Raw genomic sequence first — 24,577 nt, forward strand, 5'->3', positions numbered from 1 at the left:
GCCACGATGGATACTACATCCATCCCAACAAAATACTATTCATTTTACCTTTTGAAGACATAATAAACATGTAGATGCTATGTACCTTGAACCTTACCAGCTGAGCTACACTCAGTTCGCGTTTTAAAACCCAGTTATGCCACGATGGATACTACATCCATCCCAACAAAATACTATTCATTTTACCTTTTGAAGACATAATAAACATGTAGATGCTATGTACCTTGAAAAACTAAAACGAACAGTAATTTGGAACGGAGAGAGTATATCTGATGAAAACTCAGTTGATCCATTCTTTAGTTTTCATGCGATGCTTCATTTTGGTGTCATTTTCTTTTCGCCTAATCCCTTGCACATCGATATGATAATCTAAGGGCACCCTAGATAGGATGGGCGACGTATATGGCTGACATGGACTTGAGAAAAGGAAATAAAAGCTACTTCGGTAGCAAGGCCACATCCCCATCCGTCGCCCGCACATATCCCTTGGCGATTCGTTCGTCGCTGGTGAGAACTCTCTTTTCTCCTCCCCTCCTCAACAGGCGGGCGACCTAGATGGCTGATATAGACCTCAAAGGTTACTTTTATTCTCTGCCCTGTATGAAGGCTACAACCCCGTCTCCTATAGCCACGTGTCCCCCGGATCACGTGAAACCGCTTTGCCTATTTGTGCGTCGCTGGTGAGTACCCTCTCTTCTGTCTTCTCTCTTTCCCTCCACGTTAAAAAAGAGCCGAATTAGAGTTGTTTGATCTCCATATCACATCAAATATTCGAAGGCTAATTAGAAGGATTAAATATGAGTTAATTATAAAACTAATTACACATATGGAGGCTAAACGGCGAGACGAATCTATTAAGCCTAATTAATCCATCATTAGCAAATGGTTACTGTAGCAACACATTGTTAAATCATGGACTAATTAATCTTAATAGATTCATCTCGCCGTTTAGCCTCCATTTGTGCAATAGGTTTTGTAAATAATCTATATTTAATACTCCTAATTAGTATATAAACATTCGATGTGACAGGGACTAAAGTTTAGCCCGGGATCCAAACACCCCCTTAGATGGCAACGACGCACGTTGTTGGAGCTAACCTAAATGTGGTGTTGAACCGGTGATCGGTGCGCGCATGGCGCACTGTGCTGGGCGTGGTGGAGCTGGACTGGGCAGGCAGCTACTCCCTCCGTCTCTCGTTTTGGCTTTTCTAAATTCATACTCCTTCCGTTTCAAATTGTAGGTCGTTTTGGCTTTCTACGTTCATGACTCTGGCTTTGACTTTTTTTTCCGGTGAAGCGGCCTTTTCTAACTCTGACGTGTTATGTTGAAAAAATATTTGATAAAATGATTTCTCTTAGCTTTTCACAGTGGATAGAAGAGGTCAAATGTCGATTATGCCGTTACATATTTCTAGTCTTGTTTACTTCCTTCCTTTTTCTTTCTCCTTTTCTTTTTCTCTCTTCTCTTACAATTTCTTTCTTTCTTTTCCCTTTCTATTCTTTTCCTCTATTTTACTCAGGTATGCCGGTGTTGTGGGCAAGAAGGAGAGAGAGTAGCCATGGGCAAAATTGCTGTAATTCCATGAAATATTAGGAGCACATGCGTCTTTTATCAGTTGGGATAGGGGACGAGCCAGTGTGAGCTAGTATTTTTGGCTTGTCCACCACGTTGAAAAGCAAAGAGCATGAAATGTGGGGATTCTTGCAGCTTCATCCATGAAGCTCTTTTCAAAACAAGCGTTTGGCAGCCTGAGCCAATAAGCCTGAGGAGGAGCTGGGCAAAAAGCCGTGCCAAAGAGGCACTAAGTTGGATTTGGATTGAGTGAAAGGTACGGAGTAGGTTAGAAGATAGAGCTACCTCACTCGTTTATCGTCACTTAAGCTACAGATCTTCACTCCCAAACTTACCAACAGAACATGTTTATAAAAAATTTATAGTGACCGACCGGTGTCTGAAAGTGCAAATTTTTTTCCTTTCGAAATGTCCAAATTAATATGATTTTTTATGTGATCCTACCCAATAAAAATCGAAAAAATCGAACAGGCCTTAGTGTGGAGGTCCAATTTGGCCCATCACATAGCCCATTAGGCCATTACGGTTACACGCGCTCTCCCATCCAAATCCCCCGACTCAGGCCTCAAGCCGTTCCGCCGGCCCTAACGGGTAAAGCGGGAGGCGCCACCGGCCGCCGCCGCCGCAGCCCGCAGGGGCGGCTGACCGCCGCCGATCCTCGTGCGACGCTGCATCCCCGGGTTGCATCGCCAACCGCAAGCGGCTGCCCGCCGGTACCCCTCGCCAGGGTCCGGGCTTGACGTTCCCGCGGACGGCAAGCTCCCACGGCCTCGCTGCAAGCTCCTGCGCGCGTCCGTCCCCACGAGGATGCTAGCAATAAGAGTTCTATCCAGGAATGTCGCTGCAAGGACCGATAAGATTGCGGCGCTGAAGCTGAGCAGGAGGCTATCGGGATTTATTGCTGGTGCGAATTCTGGATATGGTAGGCCATGCGATGTTGATAAGTTCGCTGTGTTGTTCCAAAACTGCGCAGATGTGAGGTCTCTCAAGAAGCTCCATGCTCGCGTTCTGACACTTGGACTTGGCAGGGATGTTATTCTTGGTCCTGAAATTCTGATTTGTTACGCCAGTCTAGGTGTCCTGTCCAAGACAGGGCTTTGTTTCGAAGGCTTTCTGAATGATGATCTTGCCCAGTGGAATTCGGCCATGGTTGACATTTTTAGAGCTGGTTATCCAGAGGAGGCTATTCTTTTGTACAGGGGATTGAAGTTGCGCCAGATTGGCTTGGATGAGAAAACTGTTACTTTTGGCTTGAAAAGCTGCACTGAGCTCCGAAATTTGTTACTGGGCAAAGGAATGCATGCCGACTCACTGAAGCTTGGCCTCAGTAGGGATAATTTTGTTGGTTCTTCTCTTGTCAGGTTATACTCTAAGCTTGCCAGGATGGATGATTCGGAGAAGGCATTTGAAGAGATTCTGGACAAGGATACTGTTTCTTACACCTCGATGATCACTGGTTATTCTGAAAATATGGATTCTACTTCATGGAATGCATTTGAAATTGCCAGTGACATGCTGTGGAGAAACTTGGAAGTAAGCCGTGTGACTCTGGTTAGCTTACTGCAAGTTGCTGGTAATTTGGGAGCAATTAGAGAAGGCAAATCGGTACATTGCTATTCCATAAGGAGAGGAATTGGTGTCTCAGATGAAGTTCTAGAGACCAGCCTTGTTCACATGTACAGTCGATGTGGAGCTTACCAATTAGCATCTGCTGTATTGAAGAATTCGATGCAATCTGTGGCTTCCTGGAATGCATTGCTTGCTGGTCTTGCTCGAACTGGACAGAGTGGAAGTGCAATCCACCATTTCTCTGTCATGCTACATGAGCATAAGGTAATTCCAGATTCTGTAACCTATGCAAATGTAATTTCTGCTTGTGATGAGCTACGCAATTCTGGCTGTGCTGCTAGTGTTCATGCCTACCTAATTAGAAGATCTATCCCTCTAGATGTAGTTTTGGCCACAGCTCTTATCAAGGTGTACTTCAAATGCACTAGAATTATGAGATCCAGGCGTCTCTTTGATCAAATGATGGCTAAAGATGTCGTCTCCTTTAATGCTATGATCTACGGTTATCTCCAAAGTGGCATGGCCAATGAAGCCATTTCATTACTCAAAGAGATGATGGCCGAGTGTGTTGCACCAAATTCTGTGACTGTTCTTTGTCTGCTTGTAGATATTGCTGATGATAAAAATTTTGTTAGAGGGAGGTGGATTCACGGATTTGCAATTAGGCATGGCTTTTGTTCAGATGTTGACATTGCAAATAAACTAATACGTATGTATTCCAGTTGTGGAAAGATTGCAGCAGCAAGGATTGTATTTGCTTCATTGGAAAAGAAAAATTTGGTTTCATGGACAGCCATGATGATGGGATGCTTATCCTGTGGACATGGAGGAGAAACAGTTCAGTTATGTCAATTAATGCAGCAATATGGCGAGAAGCCTGATTCTGTCACTGTTATGACTGCAGCTCAGGCTGCGTCTGAGCTTGGACATTTGAAAGGTGTAAAACAAATTCATTGTTTTGTTTACCGTGCCTTATTGGAGAAAGATACAAAGACCATAAATTCTTTAATAACTGCATATGGCAAATGTGGAAGGTTGGATTTATCTGTAGATTTGTTCTTAAATTTGGAACACAGAAACCTAGATTCATGGAATTCTATGATCAGTGCTTATGGGATGCATGGATTTTATCTTAAGGTGCTTGAAATGTTCAAGCTAATGGAGGAAGGAAACATTAATCCTGATGGATTAACATTTTCTTCAGTGCTTTCTGCATGCAGTCATGCTGGTCTAGTTAAGGAGGGTTTGCGTATTTTTCAGTCGATGACCTCAATGTATTCAGTTCTTCCACAGGAAGAGCATTACGGTTGCATTGTTGACTTATTGAGTCGAGCAGGGCATCTCGAAGAAGGATACAAGCTCATTAAGTTATCTACCTTAAATGACAGATCTAGTGTACTTTGTGCTTTGCTCTCTGCATGCAGAAATCATGGAAATACAATGCTTGGGCAGATTATTAGCAATGAGCTCCTTGAGCTCGAACAACAGAATCCAGGTACTTATGCTTTGATTTCGGAAGTATTTGCTCAGAAAGGACAGTGGAATAAATCAGCTAATATAAGAAATAGAGCAAAAGAAAGTGGGGTGAGAAAACTTCCTGGTTCTAGTTTGATTGAATCAGTGGAGCAAGCTAACAATCTGCGTTAAAGAAGTGCATGAATGTCACATACAAATGGTGCCTTTATCATGCACTTGAAGAACCATTAAATCTCGATATGGAGCAAAATTATGTTATGTGCTCAAAGCTTGAACCATTTTAGTAGAAAAATGTAAGGTTTGCAGTTCCTTCACTGAGTACGCACACAGGTGCTCTATCTACTTCTTACGAGGAAAAAGGAGACGAACCATCTTGCTTGGACATACTTATTGCTTCATTCCTTCAAGAATCAAGCTGGATACTTGAATTTCGAAAAGCACAAGTAGCAGACAATGGTATGATAACAAAGGCTTGGCTTGGTTTTTCTGCTTTACATTATTTCTCTTGTTGAGTCTTATTCGAAGGTCAAAACACCTATGTTTGGTTCCAGGATATTGAGCATTTTCTGAAAATTATTTGACCAATAAAAATCTTGAAGTGACTAAAATTAAACCATATCATTTGCTGTAGGCATTTTCTATAGTAAAGTGTACTTTGCAGTTTCTGATTGCTTAGCCAGTTAGCCTACCTAAGTAGCTTGGGACTTTAGGCTTTATTCTGTTGTACGATTACTTACTACTGAATGTATGACATGCTGATGCCCTGGAGTAAAATAACTTTATTCTTGTTCATGTTTAATGCCATATGTTTCTGATAACGATTTCTTCATTGTAGGAGCAGTGGGCATACATTTCTTAAACTGTCACAGAAAAGGGAAGGAGTACTAGCTTGGATGTATCATCCAGGAGCAAGGTTACATAAATGTCCTACTGGATCACACAAAAACTATGTGCTTTGCAATGGAGGGTGTGACGAACCAGATGTGCCTTTTTTTGGCTTTCTAAAGAGGTTCGTGACACATCTTTGCCACCCATAACCGCTTTACGTCTTTACCATTCTAGTTGGGAGCTTGTCAAGTTCATTCTTTTTTCTGCATTTAACTGCACAAATAAAAATATGCTGGAGAATACCATCTACCAGTTGTGGAATGGTAATGTCTAGTTTCATGTGAGGGCTATTTTCTGCGTGTACATATATGAATCATGAAATATTTATAGATAAACTTGCAAAGGTATGAGGCTCAACCACGAATTAATTGCTATCACCAGGATTAAAAGTCTATAGATTTTATTGCTAGGGTACAAAGGCCCGACTAAGAATCATTGTCCAGACCAAGCAACTCTAGCTTACCAAGTTAGAATTACATTTATTGTCATTCAATTCATTGCATTGTTTGTCACTAAATAATTGTATTCCATCAGTTATTGAAGTAGCTAACTTAGTAATGCATCTGCTTAAAAGCAAATGGATTAATCTGACCACACCATCGATAACAAGTCTGGGCATACTATGGCATTGATTTATAAATATTAAATGAAATTATGTACAAGAAGTGTGAAATAAAGCTCAATAAAAGAGCCAAAAGTTCGAAAAGCCAAATTAAAAGCAACACTACAAAGTATCTGAAGCCTTATCCCGAAAATTTACTTAGGGTCACCACCATGTTATTAGAAGTTCCAACTTCCAATAATATGAATCTGAACAACTGCTGCCTTTTCCATCTATTCTTATTGTGCGAGGAATCTTTTAAAACACGTCTTGATCTGCCGTCTTGTTTAGCGGCACTCACTCAGTTCTAGTTTGCAACTGCCTGGTTAGTGGCCACTTACTCAAGTGGGGTCACACTGATCAGGCTGGGCCATACTCATTTGCAGTTAGTAGCTTGGCACACATATAAGCTGGCGAAATAATGTTTGCGGCATATCCAATTGGATGCAAAGCATATTTCCCCGAGGCTCCAAATCAGCGATAATTTGCGAGTGTGAAATATAGCAACGCCAAGAATGATTGTTGACTAATGCTATCCCTGCACATTTGGGGCAGTCTTCCACGCCCCAGGGCCCAGGCCAACTTTTCCTGCTAACACTAGATCTTATACTGTCTTGCAATGTCTTGATTAATGTCTCATTGTGGAGAGCCATGTAGGATTACTGTTTATTTTCTTTCAATTTCAGTCCCCTCCCTCTTTGATTTTTGTTTTCCCCTTCATTTTTTATTCAGGTTGATACCCAGTACATTTACAAGGAGGAGCTTCTAGGTAATAATCAGAGCTACTACAGGAAGTGTTGGTTTGGACTTTGGAGGAACTAGAAGCACTGAATGGAGTATGACATGAAAAACTCATAGTAGAGGCCAGAGGTTGCTGCAACCATATGATCTCTAAATGAACCAAGTCTTATAAGGACGCATGCCAGGCAAATATGTTCTCTAAATGAGTATCGTGATCAGTGAGGCAGATGCAAGGCTGGCAGCATACAGAGGTTGGATCTCCGGCGCACAGTTATCCCGAACACTTCTCCCATGTCTAGCGCCTTTGGGTCTGCACCATCAGGAAGCGCCCAATCAAAGTGGTACAGGAGATTCGCCAGTGTGAGCTCAATTGTCATGGTTGCAAATAAAGCTCCTGGACATTGCCTACGTCCAGCTCCAAACGGAACTGACTCGAAGTGTGCCCAGTTGTAGTCCAGTGTGCTGTTCTCAAACCTTTCTGGCTCGAACACCTCAGCGTTGTCCCAGTAGCTTGGGTTGCTTGCCACCGTGAATGTATTTACAAAGACCGAGGTACCCTTGGGAATCTCGTAACCCATTATTTTGCAGTTTTCTTGGCTTGCACGAAGAATCAACGGGACAGCAGGATGTAACCTTAGGGTCTCCTTGATGACCATTTGTAGGTAGCGGAGGTTGCCAAGGTCTGCTGGTAATCATAGCTGTTCCCTGGCCTAGCTTTTGTCGAATTTCGCTCGTTGCCCTCGACATTGCCCTTGGATTCCTGATGAGCTCCGCCATGGCCCATTCTAGTGTAGTGGCTGTGGTATCTGTTGCAGCTCCAAATATGTCCTGGAACCATGCGAAGTTCAACAATTGTAAGCATGACTGCCCCCCCTACATGTGTAAACAGTGGAAGAAATCAAAAGTGGATGTGTACTGGACTGGATATTATACATGTGCAAACAGAGAAAGCATACAAATGCGGAGAAATGGTAATTGTCTAATTATACCATTTAGTACTTTGATCTTGTTTAAATGTTTAATATGTTTCAGTTTGGACTTATGATTGATTTTCTAGTGTTTTGATGCACTTACATAGATGATGGCACCAATGATCTCCGTCGTGAGAGGGAAGGTGAGGGAGTCTTCCTCCTGCAGCCGGAGAAGCACGTCAAGCAGGTCCTCGTCTTGATGACCAGGAAAGGCAGATGCACTCTGTTTCTCTTTGGGTTCCTGGATGATACCGCTGATTATGTGCTGGACTTGATCGTGGCTCCTCCTCAGATTGCACGTGGCTCTGCTCAGCCACCGTGCCAGCCATGACGATGGGAACAGGGTCCACCAGGCTGAACCCTCCTACCAACATCGTTACAATCCTGAGCTCCTGGAGGTACTCCTGCTGCTGCTGGCACTTGCCGCCGAACACCGCTCTCGAGATGACGTTGTTGGTGAGCTCTGTGAACCCCTGGCTGAGGTTGACAACGATGGTTGGTGAAGCCGATGCCGCGGCAATGAAGATGGAGTCTGTGAGGTGCGACAGCTGGGACTGTCTTATGCGCTCCATGCGCCGCACCTGCCTAGCGCTGAGCAGCTCGACCACGCAGACCTTGCGCATCTGCCGCCAGTGCTCCCCGTAGGGTGCGAGGATGATCCCCTTGCCACTGAAGCTGACCACGTCCAGCATCGCACCCCTTGGTCGGCTGGCGAAGACGGGATCATTGGTCTTCATCACCTCCATTGCAGCCTCCGGGGAGGAGCCGATGACGGTGGGCACCTCACCGAGCCGGAGCAGCATCAGTGGGCCATGCTGGCATGCCAGGCTGAGCAGGGCATGGTGCGGGGGTGAGCCGACGAGGTGGTGGAGGCTGCCGATGATGGGGAGGTTCCATGGGCCCGGTGGAAGCCTGGTGCTGGTTTCGCTCCTGGCGGGCAAAGCACATCTGATGAGCAAGGAGAGGAGAATCGCTGCTAGGGCAGCTAGGGAGAAGCTGCCGAGAGAGGTCATCCATGGCAGCTGATGAGCGTTGCTTTGTTCTTGGGATCAATAATACATATACAGTGAGTTATGAGAAGAAGCAAGGAAAGTGGGAAGTTTCTGACTTATATGTGGTGTCTGCTTCAAACAGGAAATGACAGCAACCCGAGCGAGCAACGGAGTCCAATCTTTCTATAGTTTGGAGGAAATGGACATAAGGAAGTAGATAATCTCTTGTCAACCAACTGTTTCCCTGTGCCGCTATCACATTGAAAAAAGCAAAACCTCTTGTATGTTCCAAAAAAAAGGGAAAAAAAACCCCCTCTTGTGTGCTCTGCAGCACCCTGCACCTACCAGGTGCCTGTCCGTGCCAGTCTTCATTGCCTCCTTGCCTTACAGATGTGGTGCTTGATTGGGGATCATCTATGAACTTCAGCAACAGAGTGATGATGGGTTGGGATTCGGAGTTGGGGTCATTGCTGAGCTCTCCAACAAGACCTCAAGCCTCCAGGTTTAGAGGGATCAGATGTCAGGGGTGGTGGCGGGCACTTCAGAGCTATGGGATCAGAGGCAGGTGGTGCAGTGGTAAGAAACATTGCTGGCTAGAGGCTAGAGCTATCGGTCCCTGCACATTTATGTCCATGTCCAGGTACCAGGGCAACATTTCCTGATAGCACTAAATCTTATAATTGTCTTGCAATGTCTTGATTGGCAATTCAATATTAGAGTTTCATTGTGGAGTCATGCTCTACTAATTTCAGTCCCTATATATTTGTTCCTCTGAACTGGAGTACTCTTAGATGACAAGCGGGCAAGCTACTGTATGAAGCTTTGGTTTGGAGGAACTGTAAGTACTAACTGGATGATGACATCAGAAATCGCAGCAGAGATTGCTATTAGTAACCTCATGGTATTTGTTCTACTGAACCAAGACACGAAGTACTATGGATTACTAGTGGTGTCACGGTGGTGGTGTTCAGTGGAGTGGCAGCCCGACGATGGTGCACCAGTGATGAGGTTAGTTGTGGTGAAGTTGAGAAGCTCGGCAGAGCGAAGACTTTGCGCGGCACGTGTTGACGTTCCAATTCAACCGGCCAGTGACGCTTATTGAGTTGAGTGGTGCTTTGTGTTGTGCGGCTCATGTTGATGTCCCAATCCAACCGGCCGGTGTTGTTGAGAGTTGAGTTGAGTTAGTACGGCGCGTGTTGATGTCCTAATCCAACCGACCGATGTTGTTTGTTGTTCTGTCCAGTCTGGATTTATTTTTCTTTTTAATATAATCGGCAGCTCTACTGATTCGTTAAAAAAAAAAGTTAAGCCTGCAGCTCAATGTCTCCTCCACATGAGTGTCATAATCAGTGACCCAAATGCAAGACTGGGAGCAAACAGAGATTGGACCTTCGGCGCACTGTGATTCGGAAACCTCGTTCATGTCTAGCACCTTCGGGTCGGCGCCATCAGGAAGTGCCCAAGCAAAGTGGTACAGGAGACTCGCCAGTGCAAGCTCAATTATCATGGTTGCAAATAAAGCTTCTGGACATTGCCTACGCCCAGCTCCAAAAGGGATGAACTCAAAATCTGTCCACTTGTAGTCAAGTGTGCTGTTCTCGAACCTTTCTGGCCTGAACTCCTCGGCGTCGTCCCAGTATCTTGGGTCCCTCGCGACCGCGAATGTGTTGATGGAGACGGAGGAACCCTTGGGTATGTTGTACCCCATGATTTGGCAATTCTCTTGGGTTGCGCGAAGAATCAGCGGAGCAGCTGGATGTAACCTTAGAGTCTCCTTGATGACCATCCGCAGGTAGTGGAGGTCGCCAAGGTCTGCGTTGGTAATAGTAACTCTTCCCTGCCCTAGCTTTTGTCGAATTTCGCTCGTTGCCCTTGACATTGCCTGTGGATTCCTGATGAGCTCTGCCATGGCCCATTCTAGTGTTGTGGCCGTGGTGTCTGTGGCTGCCCCAAATATGTCCTGGAATCATGCGAAGTTTAATAATTGTAAGCATGAACAGTGGATACTTACAGGTGCTAACAATGCAAGAAATAAAAAAAATCAAAGGGGGTGTCGGTTGGTCTTATACATGGAGGAGCATTCGATTGCTGGGAAATGGGTAATTGTCTATCATACTTCTGCATTAGTACTGTTTGACTTTGTTTGATACCTCTGTTTTCTTAGGGCCTAGTTTGAGTGTACAGTACCGATAAGTGTGCACAGTATTTCAGTAATAGTTATGAAATCATACTTATTAGCAAGCGATTTTGAAAATGAATCCAATGGTATTATTAACTCACAAGTTATTGTATTGATTGTTGAACAAATGATGCACTTACAATCAAAGTACTTGTAAAACTAAGAGTAAAGTGCATAGTCGGTCCTTAAACTTGTCTGACTGTGTCACTTAGGTCCACGTACTCTCAAAATGCATATGTGGCTTCCTAAATTTGAGCTCGGTTTCCATTTAGGTCCCTGTACTCTCAGAATGTAGATCTAGCCCCTAAACTTAGCTTCGGTGTCATCTAAGTACATATACTCTCTAAAAGCATCCGTCATCTCGATTAAATTGATAAAAACTTATTTTTACATAGATATAATTTAATCATATTCAAATAAAATGAATTTCAACTCAACGTGTGTGGAGAATATTAATGTGCTGAATCCAGAAAGACTAATAGTCTTTTACTCGGAGGCAATATCTTTACTTGCTAGGTGCGCATGACAGGCGTGCTCTATTATTTTTGGAAGATTGTTCAAATTTGAATAACTCTAGTTGCACTTACTAAACTAAAATTAGGGGTTTATAAGATAAATTACTAGGTGAATATTAGGAGAAGCTGAAGGAGCTATACAACAAGTCAGAAATTGTGCCAATATGAAAGTAATAGCTCGCTTGAAAGCATAAACTTTAATCTTATCATGTTGTATTAGTGGGATGACACTGTATTCTAAGAGTTGAGAGATCTATATGACACGCTAAGTTTAGAGAGTAAGATATGCATTTTAAGAGTACAGGACCTAAGTGATATTCGAGCCCAGATTTAGAGAGCTAAATATGCATTTTGAGAGTATGAGAACCTAAGTGATACAGCTGGACAAGTTTAAGGACTGGTCATGTATTCACTCTAAAACTAAATAGCGGGAGATTCAGTCTTTAATTGCACTTACGGATATGACGGCGCCGATGATCTCGGTCGTGAGGGGTAAGGTGAGGGATCCTTGCTCCTGCAGCCGGAGAAGCACGTCGAGCAGGTCCTCGTTTTCAACGCCGGCACCGCCGAGGGGAGAGGCACTCCGCCTCGCCATGTGCTCATGGACGATGCCAGCGATAATGCGCTCGACCCGGGCGTGGCTCCTCCTCAGATCACGCGCGGCGGCGCTCAGCCACCTCGCCAGCCGCGACGACGGGAACAGGTCCGGCAGGCTGAACCGTTCCGCCAGCGTCGCCACCACCTCGATCTCCCGGAGGTACGCCTCCTGCTGCCGGCACTCGCCGCCGAACGCCGCCCTCGCGATGACGTTGTTGGTGAGCGCCGTCAGGCCTTGGCTGAGGTCGACCACGGCCCTCGCCGGCGTCGCGGCGGCGGCGAGGGAGACGGCTCGATGAGGCGCGACACCTCGGCCTGCCGGATGCGCTCCATGCGGCGCACCTGCCCCGCGCTGAGAAGCTCGAGCACGCAGACCTTGCGCATCTGCCGCCAGTACTCCCCGTAGGGCGCGAAGATGAGGCCCCTGCCGCCGAAGCCGACGACGTCCGCCGTCGCGCCCCGCGGCCGGCTGGCGAAGACGGGGTCGTTCGCCCTCATCACCTCCGCGGCCGCCTCCGGGGAGGAGACGACGACGGCGGGCACCTCGCCGAGCCGGAGCAGCATCAGCGGGCCGTGCCGGCGCGCCAGGCGGAGCAGCGCGCGGTGCGGTGGGGCCGCGCCAACGAGGTGGTGGAGGCTGCCGATGACGGGGAGCTTCCATGGCCGCCAACGCTCGGCTGACGACGAGCAAGAGCAATGGGAGGAGGACCGTGGCTAGAGACAAGCAGCTGCCGAAGGAGAGCTCGTCCATGGCAGCTGGTGACTATTGTGTTCCATTGCCTAGCTGGTTCCGACGACGGAGTCCAGAGCCATCCATTACTTGTCGCCATCACCTGATTATTTGTGGCAAGAGGAGAGGACAAGACCGCGAGCAACGGAATCCACCACCAACAAACCATTTGAGAAAACGATGGCATCCTATCTTTTTTTAACAGAGATGGTAACTGAGAAAACGATGGCATCCTATCTTTTTTTAACAGAGATGGTAACTGAGAAAAAGCTGTGAGCTGCTGAGTGAGAAGCACCTACTAGGACTCTAGGAGGTTGTTTCTTGTACTCTGCTAACTACCGTCCGATACCTCGTCTCTTTATAGTGGATCAGTCATCAGTGGCTGACTGAGTGGAAACTCTGCAACGGAGATGCACAACAGACTGCACGTCTCATATTTGTTGGTGCTCCTATCCTAGCAAATTTCAATTCAACACATCAACGTATTTAGTTAATCATTATCTAAAAATGTACTTAATTCGTAGCTAAAGCAAGAGAAGCTAAAAGGCCAACCGACTTAAAATTAAAGTCTTTTCACTTGTTAATTCTCCTGTTTTTTGTGCCCGTGTCCGCCCTAATCTCCTCTTGCCCGTTGCATAGCTAACTCATCTCTAGGTTTGTCCGTTGGTATTTTTGTCCTCGTGCCATGCATAGTTTTCAGTGTTGATATGCCACCTTGGGCCTTCATTCCAACCTCACTCCTAAAGCTAAACTATTCTTCTTTCTTTACGAACTCGTAAACATGTACAGTGATATAATTTTTTTTCTTACTTTTGATCCACCATGGTAACCTAAGAAATCTCTTAAGACATGAGCCATGTTGCAGTCTATATGGACTTTGAGTACTGTTGTGCCCAATATCATCATTGTCAAGGTTTAGGACTTAAAAGTTGAATTATAGATCTATCAACTGATTCTAAGCAGTGTCATCCTATAAGTGATACATCATCTTTCTCTCGCCAAACACAATCTCTTCATTCCTATGTCCCTTGAAGCATTCATTATGGCTCGTGCAATATGTCATGCTCACGTCTCCAGAATAGCTATCCTCAAAAGCTGAGCTATAAATTCGATTTTTCCTAGTCGAGAGGGTTAATAGTAGTGTTTTCTTTAAAAAAATTTGCTTGAATTTGAAATCTTTCAGTAGAAATTCCACTGGGTCTGTAGGGGTGACGTGGGGGCATATGCCCCTTCTCACCCATGGCTATCATTAGTTCGTCACTCATTCGACTCTACATTTACGATCTTTAGCAATCTTGATTGGCCGTGCCTCCTTACTATTCTACTGCCACCTCCATAATGACTATTGTTGCCCTTTTCTAACTCTAAACATCCATTGACGTCTTTTTTGTGACACCTAACGCCATCACTCTTTACTCGTTCCTATGGGCTGGGTTAATGCTTATGGCTTCCTCTCTAAATTTGTTATTCTTCCGGATGAAAAATTCACGTCGAGTTGATTTGGTCACTCAAAATCGGAATGCTGGATCTCATTATAACTTTTTGCCATCGTTCTTTTATGTGAAAACGCTATGTTTGTCGATTTACTTTTGGTCAAACTTTGCATAGGGCATAAGTGATTTCTCACCTATCTCCGAGAATCCGGAGATTTCTTCCATGCGGAGTTTCTGGAAAAATCTTCGGAAACTTCGGAAGTCGCTGATAAACTTGTTTGAAGTTGTGATAAATTTCAAGTTTGACTATTCACCCTCCTATAGTCGACATCCTATATCCTTTCATCTATCAACGGATTCTAAGCCGTCTCATTAAACTAAGGGTGATATATCATCTTCCTCTCGCCAAACACTACCTCTTCATGCCTATCTCCCTTGAAGCGTTCAGTAGGGCTTGTCGAAAATATTCTGCTCACGTCTCTATAATAGCTATTCTCAAAAGCTATGCTAGAAATTCAATTTTTCCTAGTTGAGAGGGTTAATAATAGTTTTTTTCCCCAAAACTTGCTTGAATTTGGAATCTTTTAGTAGAAATTTCACCGGGTCTGTAAGAGGTGAGATGGGGGCATATGCCCCTTCTCACCCATGGCTATCGTCAGTTAGTCACTCATCCAACTCTACATTAACAATCTTTAGCCATCTTGATTGGAGGTGCCTCCTCACTGTTCTACCCAGGGGTGGATATAGGACTGGGGGCTGCAGCTTGGGTCTTGACGGGTACCCAGATTAGGGATACCCTAAACCATCGGTAAGCCCAGACAAAGAAAGGATCAAGAAACAAAGCTGATTGGGCTGGGCGGAAAACCGCCGCCATCATCGCCCGACTGGCCGATGGCGTCCGAGGTTGAGGCTCAGGAATCGAGAGGAACAAACCACTAGGCTAGCCCAAGACGCCATGCAAGGATCGAGGCGTAATGATGGGCCAGGCCTATCATGCCCCTAAGACATAGCTAGACCTGCCCGATGTGACGATGCATCCAGGTCCGCACGGGCTAAAGCAAGGGAACGCGGGCTGACCAGTCGGGCTCACTATTGTTAGTGCCCCAAAAGGTAGGACAACCGCCTTAGGACAAGAATTCCGAGTCAGGAACGGTGCTGTGGCGCTGTTCTGGATCGTACCCGATCAAGCATGCCTAATCCACCATCATGATGGTACCAGGTGAAGTGATTGGGGGCAGGCGCCACCCCTGGATACGTGTAGGGGCCGGGTTCAACAACCAAGGCAATTAGAAGAGCGGGCCCTGGATGAAGATCTCGGCGGATATCAAGCAGAAAGAGGCCCCAACTAAAGGACGGGCCCCATGACTACCAATCGGAGGAGAACGCCCAACTGAATGGGTTTCCCACGACGACCTACAGTGTAACCCTTCCCATGAGCCGTGTATATAAGGACATAGGGAGGGACGATAGAAGGGATGCGACCCCAAGTGGAACACACTCACACACATACGCATTGTTGTAACCCCCTACTACAAACTTGAGCTCTCAAGTTTGGGAAAAAAGAATATGCACCACGAACTAGACGTAGGGCAAGTTGCCTGAACGACAGGTGCTACGATTCGGCAGCCTCAGCTTCATCGCCAATGCAAACATCGACCTTGAGCTTGGTGACACGATGACCCCGCACGTCATCGATGCGAACAACGCGGTCGACAATGTTGACGCTCATTATTTACACACTTTTAGTGTTTTTAACTAGTGTTTTCATGCTTAGTCTTACACTAACCCGCCACTTGGCACATTAAATAACCCCATTATTGCATACATGTTGTATTTTGGAGCATGTTGTGTTTTGGCAGAAATGCGACATAATCAAGGGGGTTTCACAAGGAGCTAAATGAATATTTGGACATGGGTCATCGAGGGGAGCTAGCACGAGGAAGGAGAGGACTAGGAGGGCCAGAAAGGGCCCAGGCCGATTGTCCTGGGACCCTCTGGGCCGATCGGCTTGCCCCAGTCCTAGGCCCGGTCGAGCCCCCGTTTCTTCAGCATGACATCCACGACATCCTCTAGGTTTTTTTCATTGACATTAACCCAGAGCTGCCGCCTACAAGGGACTATAAATACAACCCAATTGGATCAAGGAAGGAGGAGACGAAGAGGGAGCGGAGATCACCATGAAAGCACCATCCACCACCACCACAAGTAGGAAAAATGGAGAAAAGATTGGATCTAGAGGAGGCCACGCGAAGAGGAGCACCAGGGGAGGTGAAAACCCCCTCAGCCGATCGGCTCAGAGGTGCTCAAGACAATCGGCCTGGGTCTTTCCTGCCCCCGTTCATCATCGTCTTCGATCCAGTTGATCTATAGGGCATCCTTTACCCTAAAATTTATCAACATGTGTAAGATCATGGGGTAAAGTCTTGATTTGTCCTCGGGGTTGTATGGAGATTTTGATTTGTAATCGCCGAACCTCTTTGTGAGATCAATCTGTTATCCTTCATATCTTGATGATGTACTTTCATGAATGATTGGCTAGCGCTACTTTGGATTGCATCTTTGCTTACCTAGAACAATCATCTTGCCGTGTTCTTTGTTTGATAGTTGAGTACCCCTGTGTAGTGACTAGTATGTGGGAGGGAAAGTGTTGGGCTTGGTTCACATCCACTCATGATAACACTTAGATCTGTTTTGTTAACTCTTGGCAATTGCATCTGGAAGTGATCCTAGATCCCTAGGACAAGTGTTTTATCTATCTTGGGCACACTTTTACTCTCTCTACCTGCTTTGATCTAGATTGCTTAGATTAGTTAGATCAATCTCATACACCAAGTGCTTTCGGTTACTTAGATTAATACCTAGTTAAGTGTGCAAATCCACTTGTTCCATGGATTGATAAACCTTAGGGGAGTACTATGAGGGAAGAGCTACAACTGATCCATGCGCTTGCAGTTCACAAATTGGCATGCTAACTGCTGTCAACAAGCTTTTCTAGCACCGTTGCCAGGGATCATCTCAGTTTTGCTACATTCAACTTTGTATTGATTTTTGTTAACCTCTAACCTCTAACCTTTTCTCTAGAAAAGAAAGTCTTTGTTTTTGTTTTTTTGTGACAAAGAGGAAGGGGGAAAGTCACTAAGGGATTATGCAATACCATTGACCAACTAATTCGAGATGTAGAAATTTGACTCGATACTTGCAGCCACGCAATATGAATTGAATCAAGAAAGCATCAAGATGGCTAAGAGTAACCCTTTCCAAGAACTGGAGATTGATAATCCATACAAGCACATTGAGCGATTCACGATGCTTTGCAACACGCTACAACAAGAGGGAATTCCAACAGCTTGGTTCATATGGAATTTGTTCCCATTTTCACTTGTAGGCGAAGCAAAACGATGGTATGCGGAAGCTTCTTTTGATGCCAAGGGTAATTGGGCGGCATTGATGACAAATTTTTGCGGAAGATTTTTCTTCATAAGCAAAGTTCAAAACCTTCGGAAGGAAGTGATCAATTTTGTGCAAGGAGAAGATGAAGGAATAGATCAAGCTTGGGATAGATTTAATAGATTACTCGAACAAGGACTAAAGCTTGGATTCTCAGGTGATGTGTTGTTGCATACATTCTATTTTGCACTAACCCAAAAATGTCAAGAGTTCATTCAAATGTGTGCAGGAGGAGATTTTATTGAGAAAACACTCAGGGAGGCTGCTCAACTATTACAGAAAATTAGCAGAGGTGCAGCTGTGAATAGAGAATGGGATAGCTATCAATCTGGAGTATGAAATCAAGAAAATCAAGGACAAATACTTGCTGGAATTTTTAGAAAAGAACTCCAGAAAGATACAAAAGAAGAACTTGTGGTGCAAAAAGAAGAAGAACCAGCACAGAAGGAGGAGGAACCCACTCGACACATCAAGAACGACAAACTAGAAACATCTGAAGCCCAAAGTTCTGCCAACGCAAAACCCTTGTAGGAGTTTTAACAAATGGATTGGGTGCCTATCAATTTCAGTGACATACTTGATAAGCATAGACCATATCCAAATCAAAAGGCGTTGGCCAGAGTTGTAGAGGTAGATTTTCCACCAGAAAGACATAATGGGTATGTGCTTGATAAAGAAACAACTGGAGAAATAATTCAAAAGCTCTTCAGTGAAGAAGAAGTAGACCCAGATTATGTCACCGAAGTGAAAAGGATCATGGGAGTGAAGCCCGAATCATTGCCATTTGCTAGTTGGGCACAAGTTTACGCAATCGGTACCAATCAAGATGAAGGAGCATCATTGCCTACTCCTCATATTAATTGCACAATTGATGGTGAACACATCGACAAGGCACTTTGTGACATAGGAGCTCATGCAAGTGTTATGTCTTCGAATCTTTATGATAAGCTTTATAGTCGAACATTGCAATTTGCTCCAACCCCAATCAAACTAATCATGGGAGATGGTAGAACAACCAAACCTTTGGGTGTGCTTAGAGATTTAGATGTTGCTATCTCAGAAAAAGTAATACCAACTTATTTCTTTATTATTGATGCCTGCCACAATGAACATGATGATATAATCCTTGGTAGGCCTTTTCTTAAGTTGGTTAACGCTGTGCTTGATGCTGGGAAGGTCAAAGTGACTATAAATCTTGATGGTGCTAAATATACATATGATTTTCTACCTGCTTCTCGTCAAAGTCTACCTCTATCTCCTGATAACGGGGAGGTAGAGAGTGTGTGCTTTTGCTAAAATTTTTAGGGAACCTTTGCTTAGAGCCATACAAAATAATGAGGATGGCCAAGATGACGAATTGGGAGAAGCGACGGAAGCATTGTCACCACAATATGGGACTATGGATGAAGAAAAATTTGAAGACATCAGCAACTTGACACAACAAGAACCAGAAGCGCCAGATGTCGTGCAAAAGCCATTTCCCAAGGGTTTGAAATATGAATATTTGGGAGACAATAAGATATATCCAGTCATTGTCAGTGATGAGCTAAGCCAAGAAGAAACCGAGAAGTTGCTTAATTTATCAAGAAAACATCGAAAGGTGATTGGATATACGATCAACGACTTGAAAGGAATCACTTCGGCCTTCTGCACTCATCAGATACAATTGGAAGATCAATCTAAACTAGTTGTGGAGAACCAAAGAAGGTTGAGCTATGCCATGCGCAACGTAGTGAAGAAAGAAGTGATCAAATTTCTTAACATCGGGATAATCTATCCGGTACCTCACAGTGAATGGGTGAGTCCTGTGCATTGCGTGCCAAAGAAAGGAGGATTGACTGTGGTAACAAATGAGAAGAACGAGCTAATTCCCCAGAGGACAGTGATAGTTTGAAGGATGTGTATTGATTACCGGAAGTTGAACAAGGCAACGAGGAAGGATCATTTTCCTTTGCTGTTTATGGATGAAATGCTTGAAAAGTTAGCGAGGCACTCTCACTTCTGCTACCTTGATGGATATTTTGGTTTCTTCCAAATCCCTATACATCCTGATGCTCAACATAAGATCATGTTCACTTGTCCCTATGGAACTTTTGCTTATAGAAGAGTGCCTTTGGTCTATGTAATGCACCGGCATCTTTTCAACGTTGTATGATGTCTATATTCTTAGATTTTATTAAAAATATTATGGAGGTATTTATGGATGACTTCTCGGTACATGGGAAAAGTTTTGATGATTGTTTAAAAAACCTTGATAAAGTCCTCAAGCATTGTGGAGAAGTTGATCTAGTCCTGAATTGGGAAAAGTGCCACTTCATGGTGAAGCAAGGAATAGTATTGGAGCATGTAATCTCAGAGAGAGGTATAGTAGTTGATAAGGCAAAGATTGAGACTGTGGAAAAGTTGCCTCCTCCAACAGACATCAAGTCATTAAGAAGCTTTCTCGGAGACGCTGGATTCTATAAGAGGTTTATCAAAGATTTTTCGAAGATAACAAAGCCATTGACGCAACTCCTGCAAAAAGATGTCAACTTCAAATTCAATGAAGACTGTGTCCATGCTTTCAGAATATTAAAGCAATCACTTATCAGCGCACCTATCATTCAACCTCCAGATTGGAGTCTGCCTTTTGAGATAATGTGCGATGCAAGTGATTACACCGTTGGAGCAGTTCTTGGACAAAGAAAAGAAGGGAAGGTACACGCAATTTACTATGCTAGCAAGACTTTAAATGAGGCTCAAATTAATTATGCAACTACGGAGAAGGAATTGCTCGCAGTGGTATTTGCTTTTGCAAAATTCAGATCATACATTGTGAATTCTAAGGTGATCATGTACATTGACCATGATGCAATCAAGTATCTTTTGTCCAAGAAAGATGCCAAACCATGTTTGATCCACTGGATATTGTTGTTACAAGAATTTGATGTGGAAATTAGAGATAAAAAGGGATCAAAAAATGTTGTGGTGGATCATTTGTCAAGAATGTATCAACAAGATGACGGAAAAAATCCTATTGAAGATCGAATGAGAGATGATCATCTATATAGAATACTTGACAAAGATGATTGGATGAATGACATTATCAGAGAAATAAAAAGAGCCACTTTGCATCACTTGGATAGGAATGAAATAAGAAAGGTTATTCCTAAAAGCAAGAAGTACTATTGGTTTGCACCTTATTTATACAGATATGGAGCAGATGGAGTATTAAGAAGATTCATTCCAAGAGAGGAAAGAAAAGCGGTACTTAGAAAATGCCATTCATCAAAATACGGAGGACATTATGGTCACTTTAAAAGTCAAGCAAAAGTATGGGCAAGCGGATTTTATGGCTAAAATGCATGAAGACGTGAAAAGGTTCATTGCTACTTGCCCAGAATGCCAGAGAATAGGAAATATTTCATCAAGAAATTCTATGCCTTTGAATTATAATTTGCAAGTGGATCTATTTGATGTTTGGGGTATAGACTTCATGGGACCATTCTTGAATTCACAAGGATATGAACATATCTTGGTCATGGTTGATTATGTTTGTAAATGGGTGGAAGCTATTCCATGTCGGAAAGCATCATTAGAAGAATCAATTCAAATGATCAAGACAATGATATTTCCTAGGGATGGAATGCCCAGAATTTTTATAAGTGACGGAGGATCGCATTTTGTGGGAAAATATTTTGGCAAATGCTTGTAGAAATTAGGGATTGAGCACAGAGTATCTACAACTTATCATCCTCAAACTAATGGCCAAGCTGGGACTTCAAATAAGCAGCTCAAGGATATCTTAAAGAAGACGGTGATCAAAGGAGGGAAGGATTGATCGAAGAAGTTGGACGGAGCATTGTGGGCATATAGGACAACTCATAAAACACCTATAGGTATGACCCCATATCAATTTGTCTATGGAAAAATGTGCCACCTTCCGGTTGAACTCAAAAACATAAAGCTTATTGGGCTATAAAAGAGATGAATCTTGATGTTGATGCTGCGAGAATAAAGATAAGAATTCAAATAAGTGAGTTAGAGGAGTTGAGGTTTGAGGCTTATCACAGTGCAAGCATTTATAAGGAAAGAATTAAGAGATGGTTTGACAAGAGGCTTCATAAGAAAGAATTTAAGGAGGGTGACAAATTGCTACTATACAATTCAAGGTTTAAACTCTTTGGTAAAGGAAAATTGATCAGAAAATGGGATGGACCATACGTGGTTCATTCGGTGTCACCAACCGGAGCGGTAATGATCATGGATGTTAATGGAGATCAATATGTTATTAATGGACAGCGGCTAAAGGTATTCTTGGAACCTAACATCGTGCCCATCAACTATGTTGATGTTTACATCATGGAAGAAGAAGGAGTTCATCGAGCCTGACGACATTAAAACAGGTACTGTGTACATACTCTATCTTAGCTATGTTATTTTTTTTTTCGAATTTTTGTGTGGGACTCAAAAAGTTAGACGTATTTTTGGATGAACGTGCTGCCATGAAAAATTGGGAGGCAGAGGGGCTAAACACCCCCTAGGCTGATCGGCTTGGGTTGTTTTCAACTCCGTTCGGTTTCCCCTTTACAAATATGGTAACGACGATACATGGAAGCTAATTTTTGGGGGAAGAGGCGAAGGAGAATATGGAAATGTGTGGATCCTTGGCCAAGACGTCAAGAGTATATAATGGAGGGCAGTTGAAGCTCAAGTTTCGCATCTAATCAAGTAATTCAGAACCACCAAACTAGAAAAAAGGAGCAATGGAGGCAACCAGGAACTCGGAGGAGAGAGGGAACAACTGGCGGCCAAGGGGGAGGCCAGCTGATCGGCCTGCCCTCCCCAAGCCTATTAGCCTAGCCCCCTCTGGTGGCTACCGGTGCCCTACTTTGGGTGGAGGTGAAGAGGTGTGATCTTGGTCCCAAAACTCCACCAAGGGGCCCTTGCAATGCTCGCATCGGTGTTGGAGGCAAGGCGCTATCTGGAAAGCTCACAGATCGCGAGTTCATTGTCCTCTCAAGTGATGATGAGGCACCGATGAAGAAGAAGAAGGCTGTCGTCACTCCCACAAGGCGTTCAACAAGGCTCCTCGGGATCAAGCACAAGAGCTATGTGAAGAAGATGCCCGAGTAGTCATCGGCTGACTATGGAGGTGATAGCGTCTAGGAGGACGATAGGAGCCCCGGATCATGGGGTGCTGCAGGCCGTGACGACGATGAAGATGCCAACATGTATTGGGATTGAGCCGATGAGATGAAGAAAAGCAAGGAGGAAGAGGAACACCTTCAAGACAAGGGCAAAGAGAAGAATCTAGAAGACGACAGGCCAAAACCGGAGGAGCATGATCGTACGTGTTGCATCGCTTGGAGGAAGAACATCCACTACCTCTTCGACGCCATTGATGACATCATGTAGGCCTTGCAGGCTCTAGATCAGAAGGTTGAAGACAGTGATCGCCGTCAAAAGGACGACTTCAAGTTCTTGTAGAGGAATGTGAGGAAGATCTTTGGGATGTGTGGCAATATGAGGAAGAACAGAGCTAATGGCGAAGGAAGCAGCAACTGTCTCGTGTGCAAGGAGTGCAGGTAGTGTCACTAGTGCATTCATGAGCGTTTCTCCCTTTGTACTTCATTCGGTTGCAACAAGGACGTTGTAGGTTTTAAGCGGGGGGTGGGGGGGGGGCTGGGAAGATCGCCGCTCGTAAGGAGTTTTTGGATCTAGTTTGTTCAAGTCGAGTCATGTGAGAGTCTAAATTATTGTTTTTATTTCAATCAAAATTTGATAAAGTAGTAGTCTTCCTAGCTTCGGGAAGGCTTAGGTTTAGATCGCTACTTTAGCATCTAGGTTTGAAGAAACATGAATAAAATTGAGGATCGTGCGAGTGTTTTTAGTGTCTACCTTTGCTTGCTTGTCTTTTACTTTGCCTTTACAACTTTTGTTCATGAGCTTTGTCTTGAATTTTAAATCTTGGTTGTGAAGTTAAGTAATTGATTTATCTTTGCAAGACCCATGCTTTATGATGATCTAATACTTTGATTTTGATTATGCTCTATGAGTAAGGGTTAAATTGGAGGTGATTTAAAAATTTTATTGCTTATCAAAAACCTTTGCAAAAACAAGATTGATCAGGTTCTCTAACCGGGTTGAGAGTTGTTTATGCTATCCAAAGCCTAAAAATATTTATCCATACCACCATAAGCAAAATTAATGCTTTGAATTGAGTTAGGATCGCTCTCTCTTGGATTGTTTTAATTTTGAGCATATCCTTCTACTATCTTTTATTGCTCGCCTTGTCAATATTCAGTAATGAGAGTTTTTCATTGGAACAATAATATTTTCTACTAAATTCCTTAAACCCGAACCAAATATTTCTTAATTTTATTACCTATTTCTTGAACACAACCCAATATTCGAAGATCTGTTCCGTTTCTAGCCGTGGAATATGAAATTTTATGGAAGGGATAATGTATGGAAGCTGCACCAGAAAAGGGAGCGAAAAAGAAGGCCAGGCCAATCGGCCTGTGGCTCTTCTACCTCGGTTTGTACGTGAAGAATTTTGGGAAGCTCTCTAGAATGTTCCAAAGCTAAAATTTGTGGTGTGGTGTTCAGAGGAGGTTCAGAAAAGAGATGAAAAATAAGAAAAATAGGGAAGAAAGAAAGAAAGTGTGTGAAAGAAAAGAAAACGAAGGTATAAGAAAAAGAAAAAAGAATACGATTGAAAAGAGGAAGAGTTTCTACTATCATGAATATTAAAGAAAGTGCATAGAAGGATTACCTTGTTTACGGAAAGGATCTTTATTCCAACCATGTGCAATCCGACAACGAGGATATCTCTTGTGCCTCAGAGTCACTATTTTATTTGACTTTGCACATGTCCACCATT

At 43.9% G+C, this 24,577-nt stretch overlaps 1 protein-coding gene and 2 pseudogenes across 6 annotated transcripts; 1 reads left to right on the forward strand and 2 right to left on the reverse strand.

Annotated features, from left to right (window-relative positions):
• Positions 1-2,137: 2,137 nt before the first annotated feature.
• Positions 2,138-9,701, forward strand: LOC117836704 (pentatricopeptide repeat-containing protein At4g21300). 6 transcript variants are annotated; one of them, XM_034716183.2, is made up of 5 exons: positions 2,139-5,074; positions 5,454-5,627; positions 6,840-7,819; positions 7,927-9,451; positions 9,603-9,701. In XM_034716183.2, exon 1 carries the CDS (start codon positions 2,381-2,383, stop codon positions 4,787-4,789), a length of 2,409 nt encoding a protein of 802 aa, XP_034572074.1. In that variant the 5' UTR covers positions 2,139-2,380; the 3' UTR covers positions 4,790-5,074; positions 5,454-5,627; positions 6,840-7,819; positions 7,927-9,451; positions 9,603-9,701. The 6 variants fall into 6 exon arrangements, with proteins under 6 accessions (XP_072147360.1, XP_034572074.1, XP_034572073.1 ...); XM_034716182.2 differs by lacking the exon at positions 9,603-9,701 and having other exon boundaries at positions 6,840-7,400; positions 7,511-7,819; positions 7,927-9,562; XM_034716181.2 differs by lacking the exon at positions 9,603-9,701 and having other exon boundaries at positions 7,906-9,562.
• On the reverse strand, positions 7,064-8,832 carry LOC117836707 (desmethyl-deoxy-podophyllotoxin synthase-like; annotated as a pseudogene).
• Positions 9,702-10,102: 401 nt separating the features above from the next.
• On the reverse strand, positions 10,103-12,792 carry LOC117836706 (zealexin A1 synthase-like; annotated as a pseudogene).
• Between the last annotated feature and the right edge of the window lie 11,785 nt (positions 12,793-24,577).

Source organism: Setaria viridis, chromosome 9, assembly GCF_005286985.2.
Source record: "Setaria viridis chromosome 9, Setaria_viridis_v4.0, whole genome shotgun sequence".
NCBI classification, from domain to species: Eukaryota; Viridiplantae; Streptophyta; class Magnoliopsida; order Poales; family Poaceae; genus Setaria; species Setaria viridis.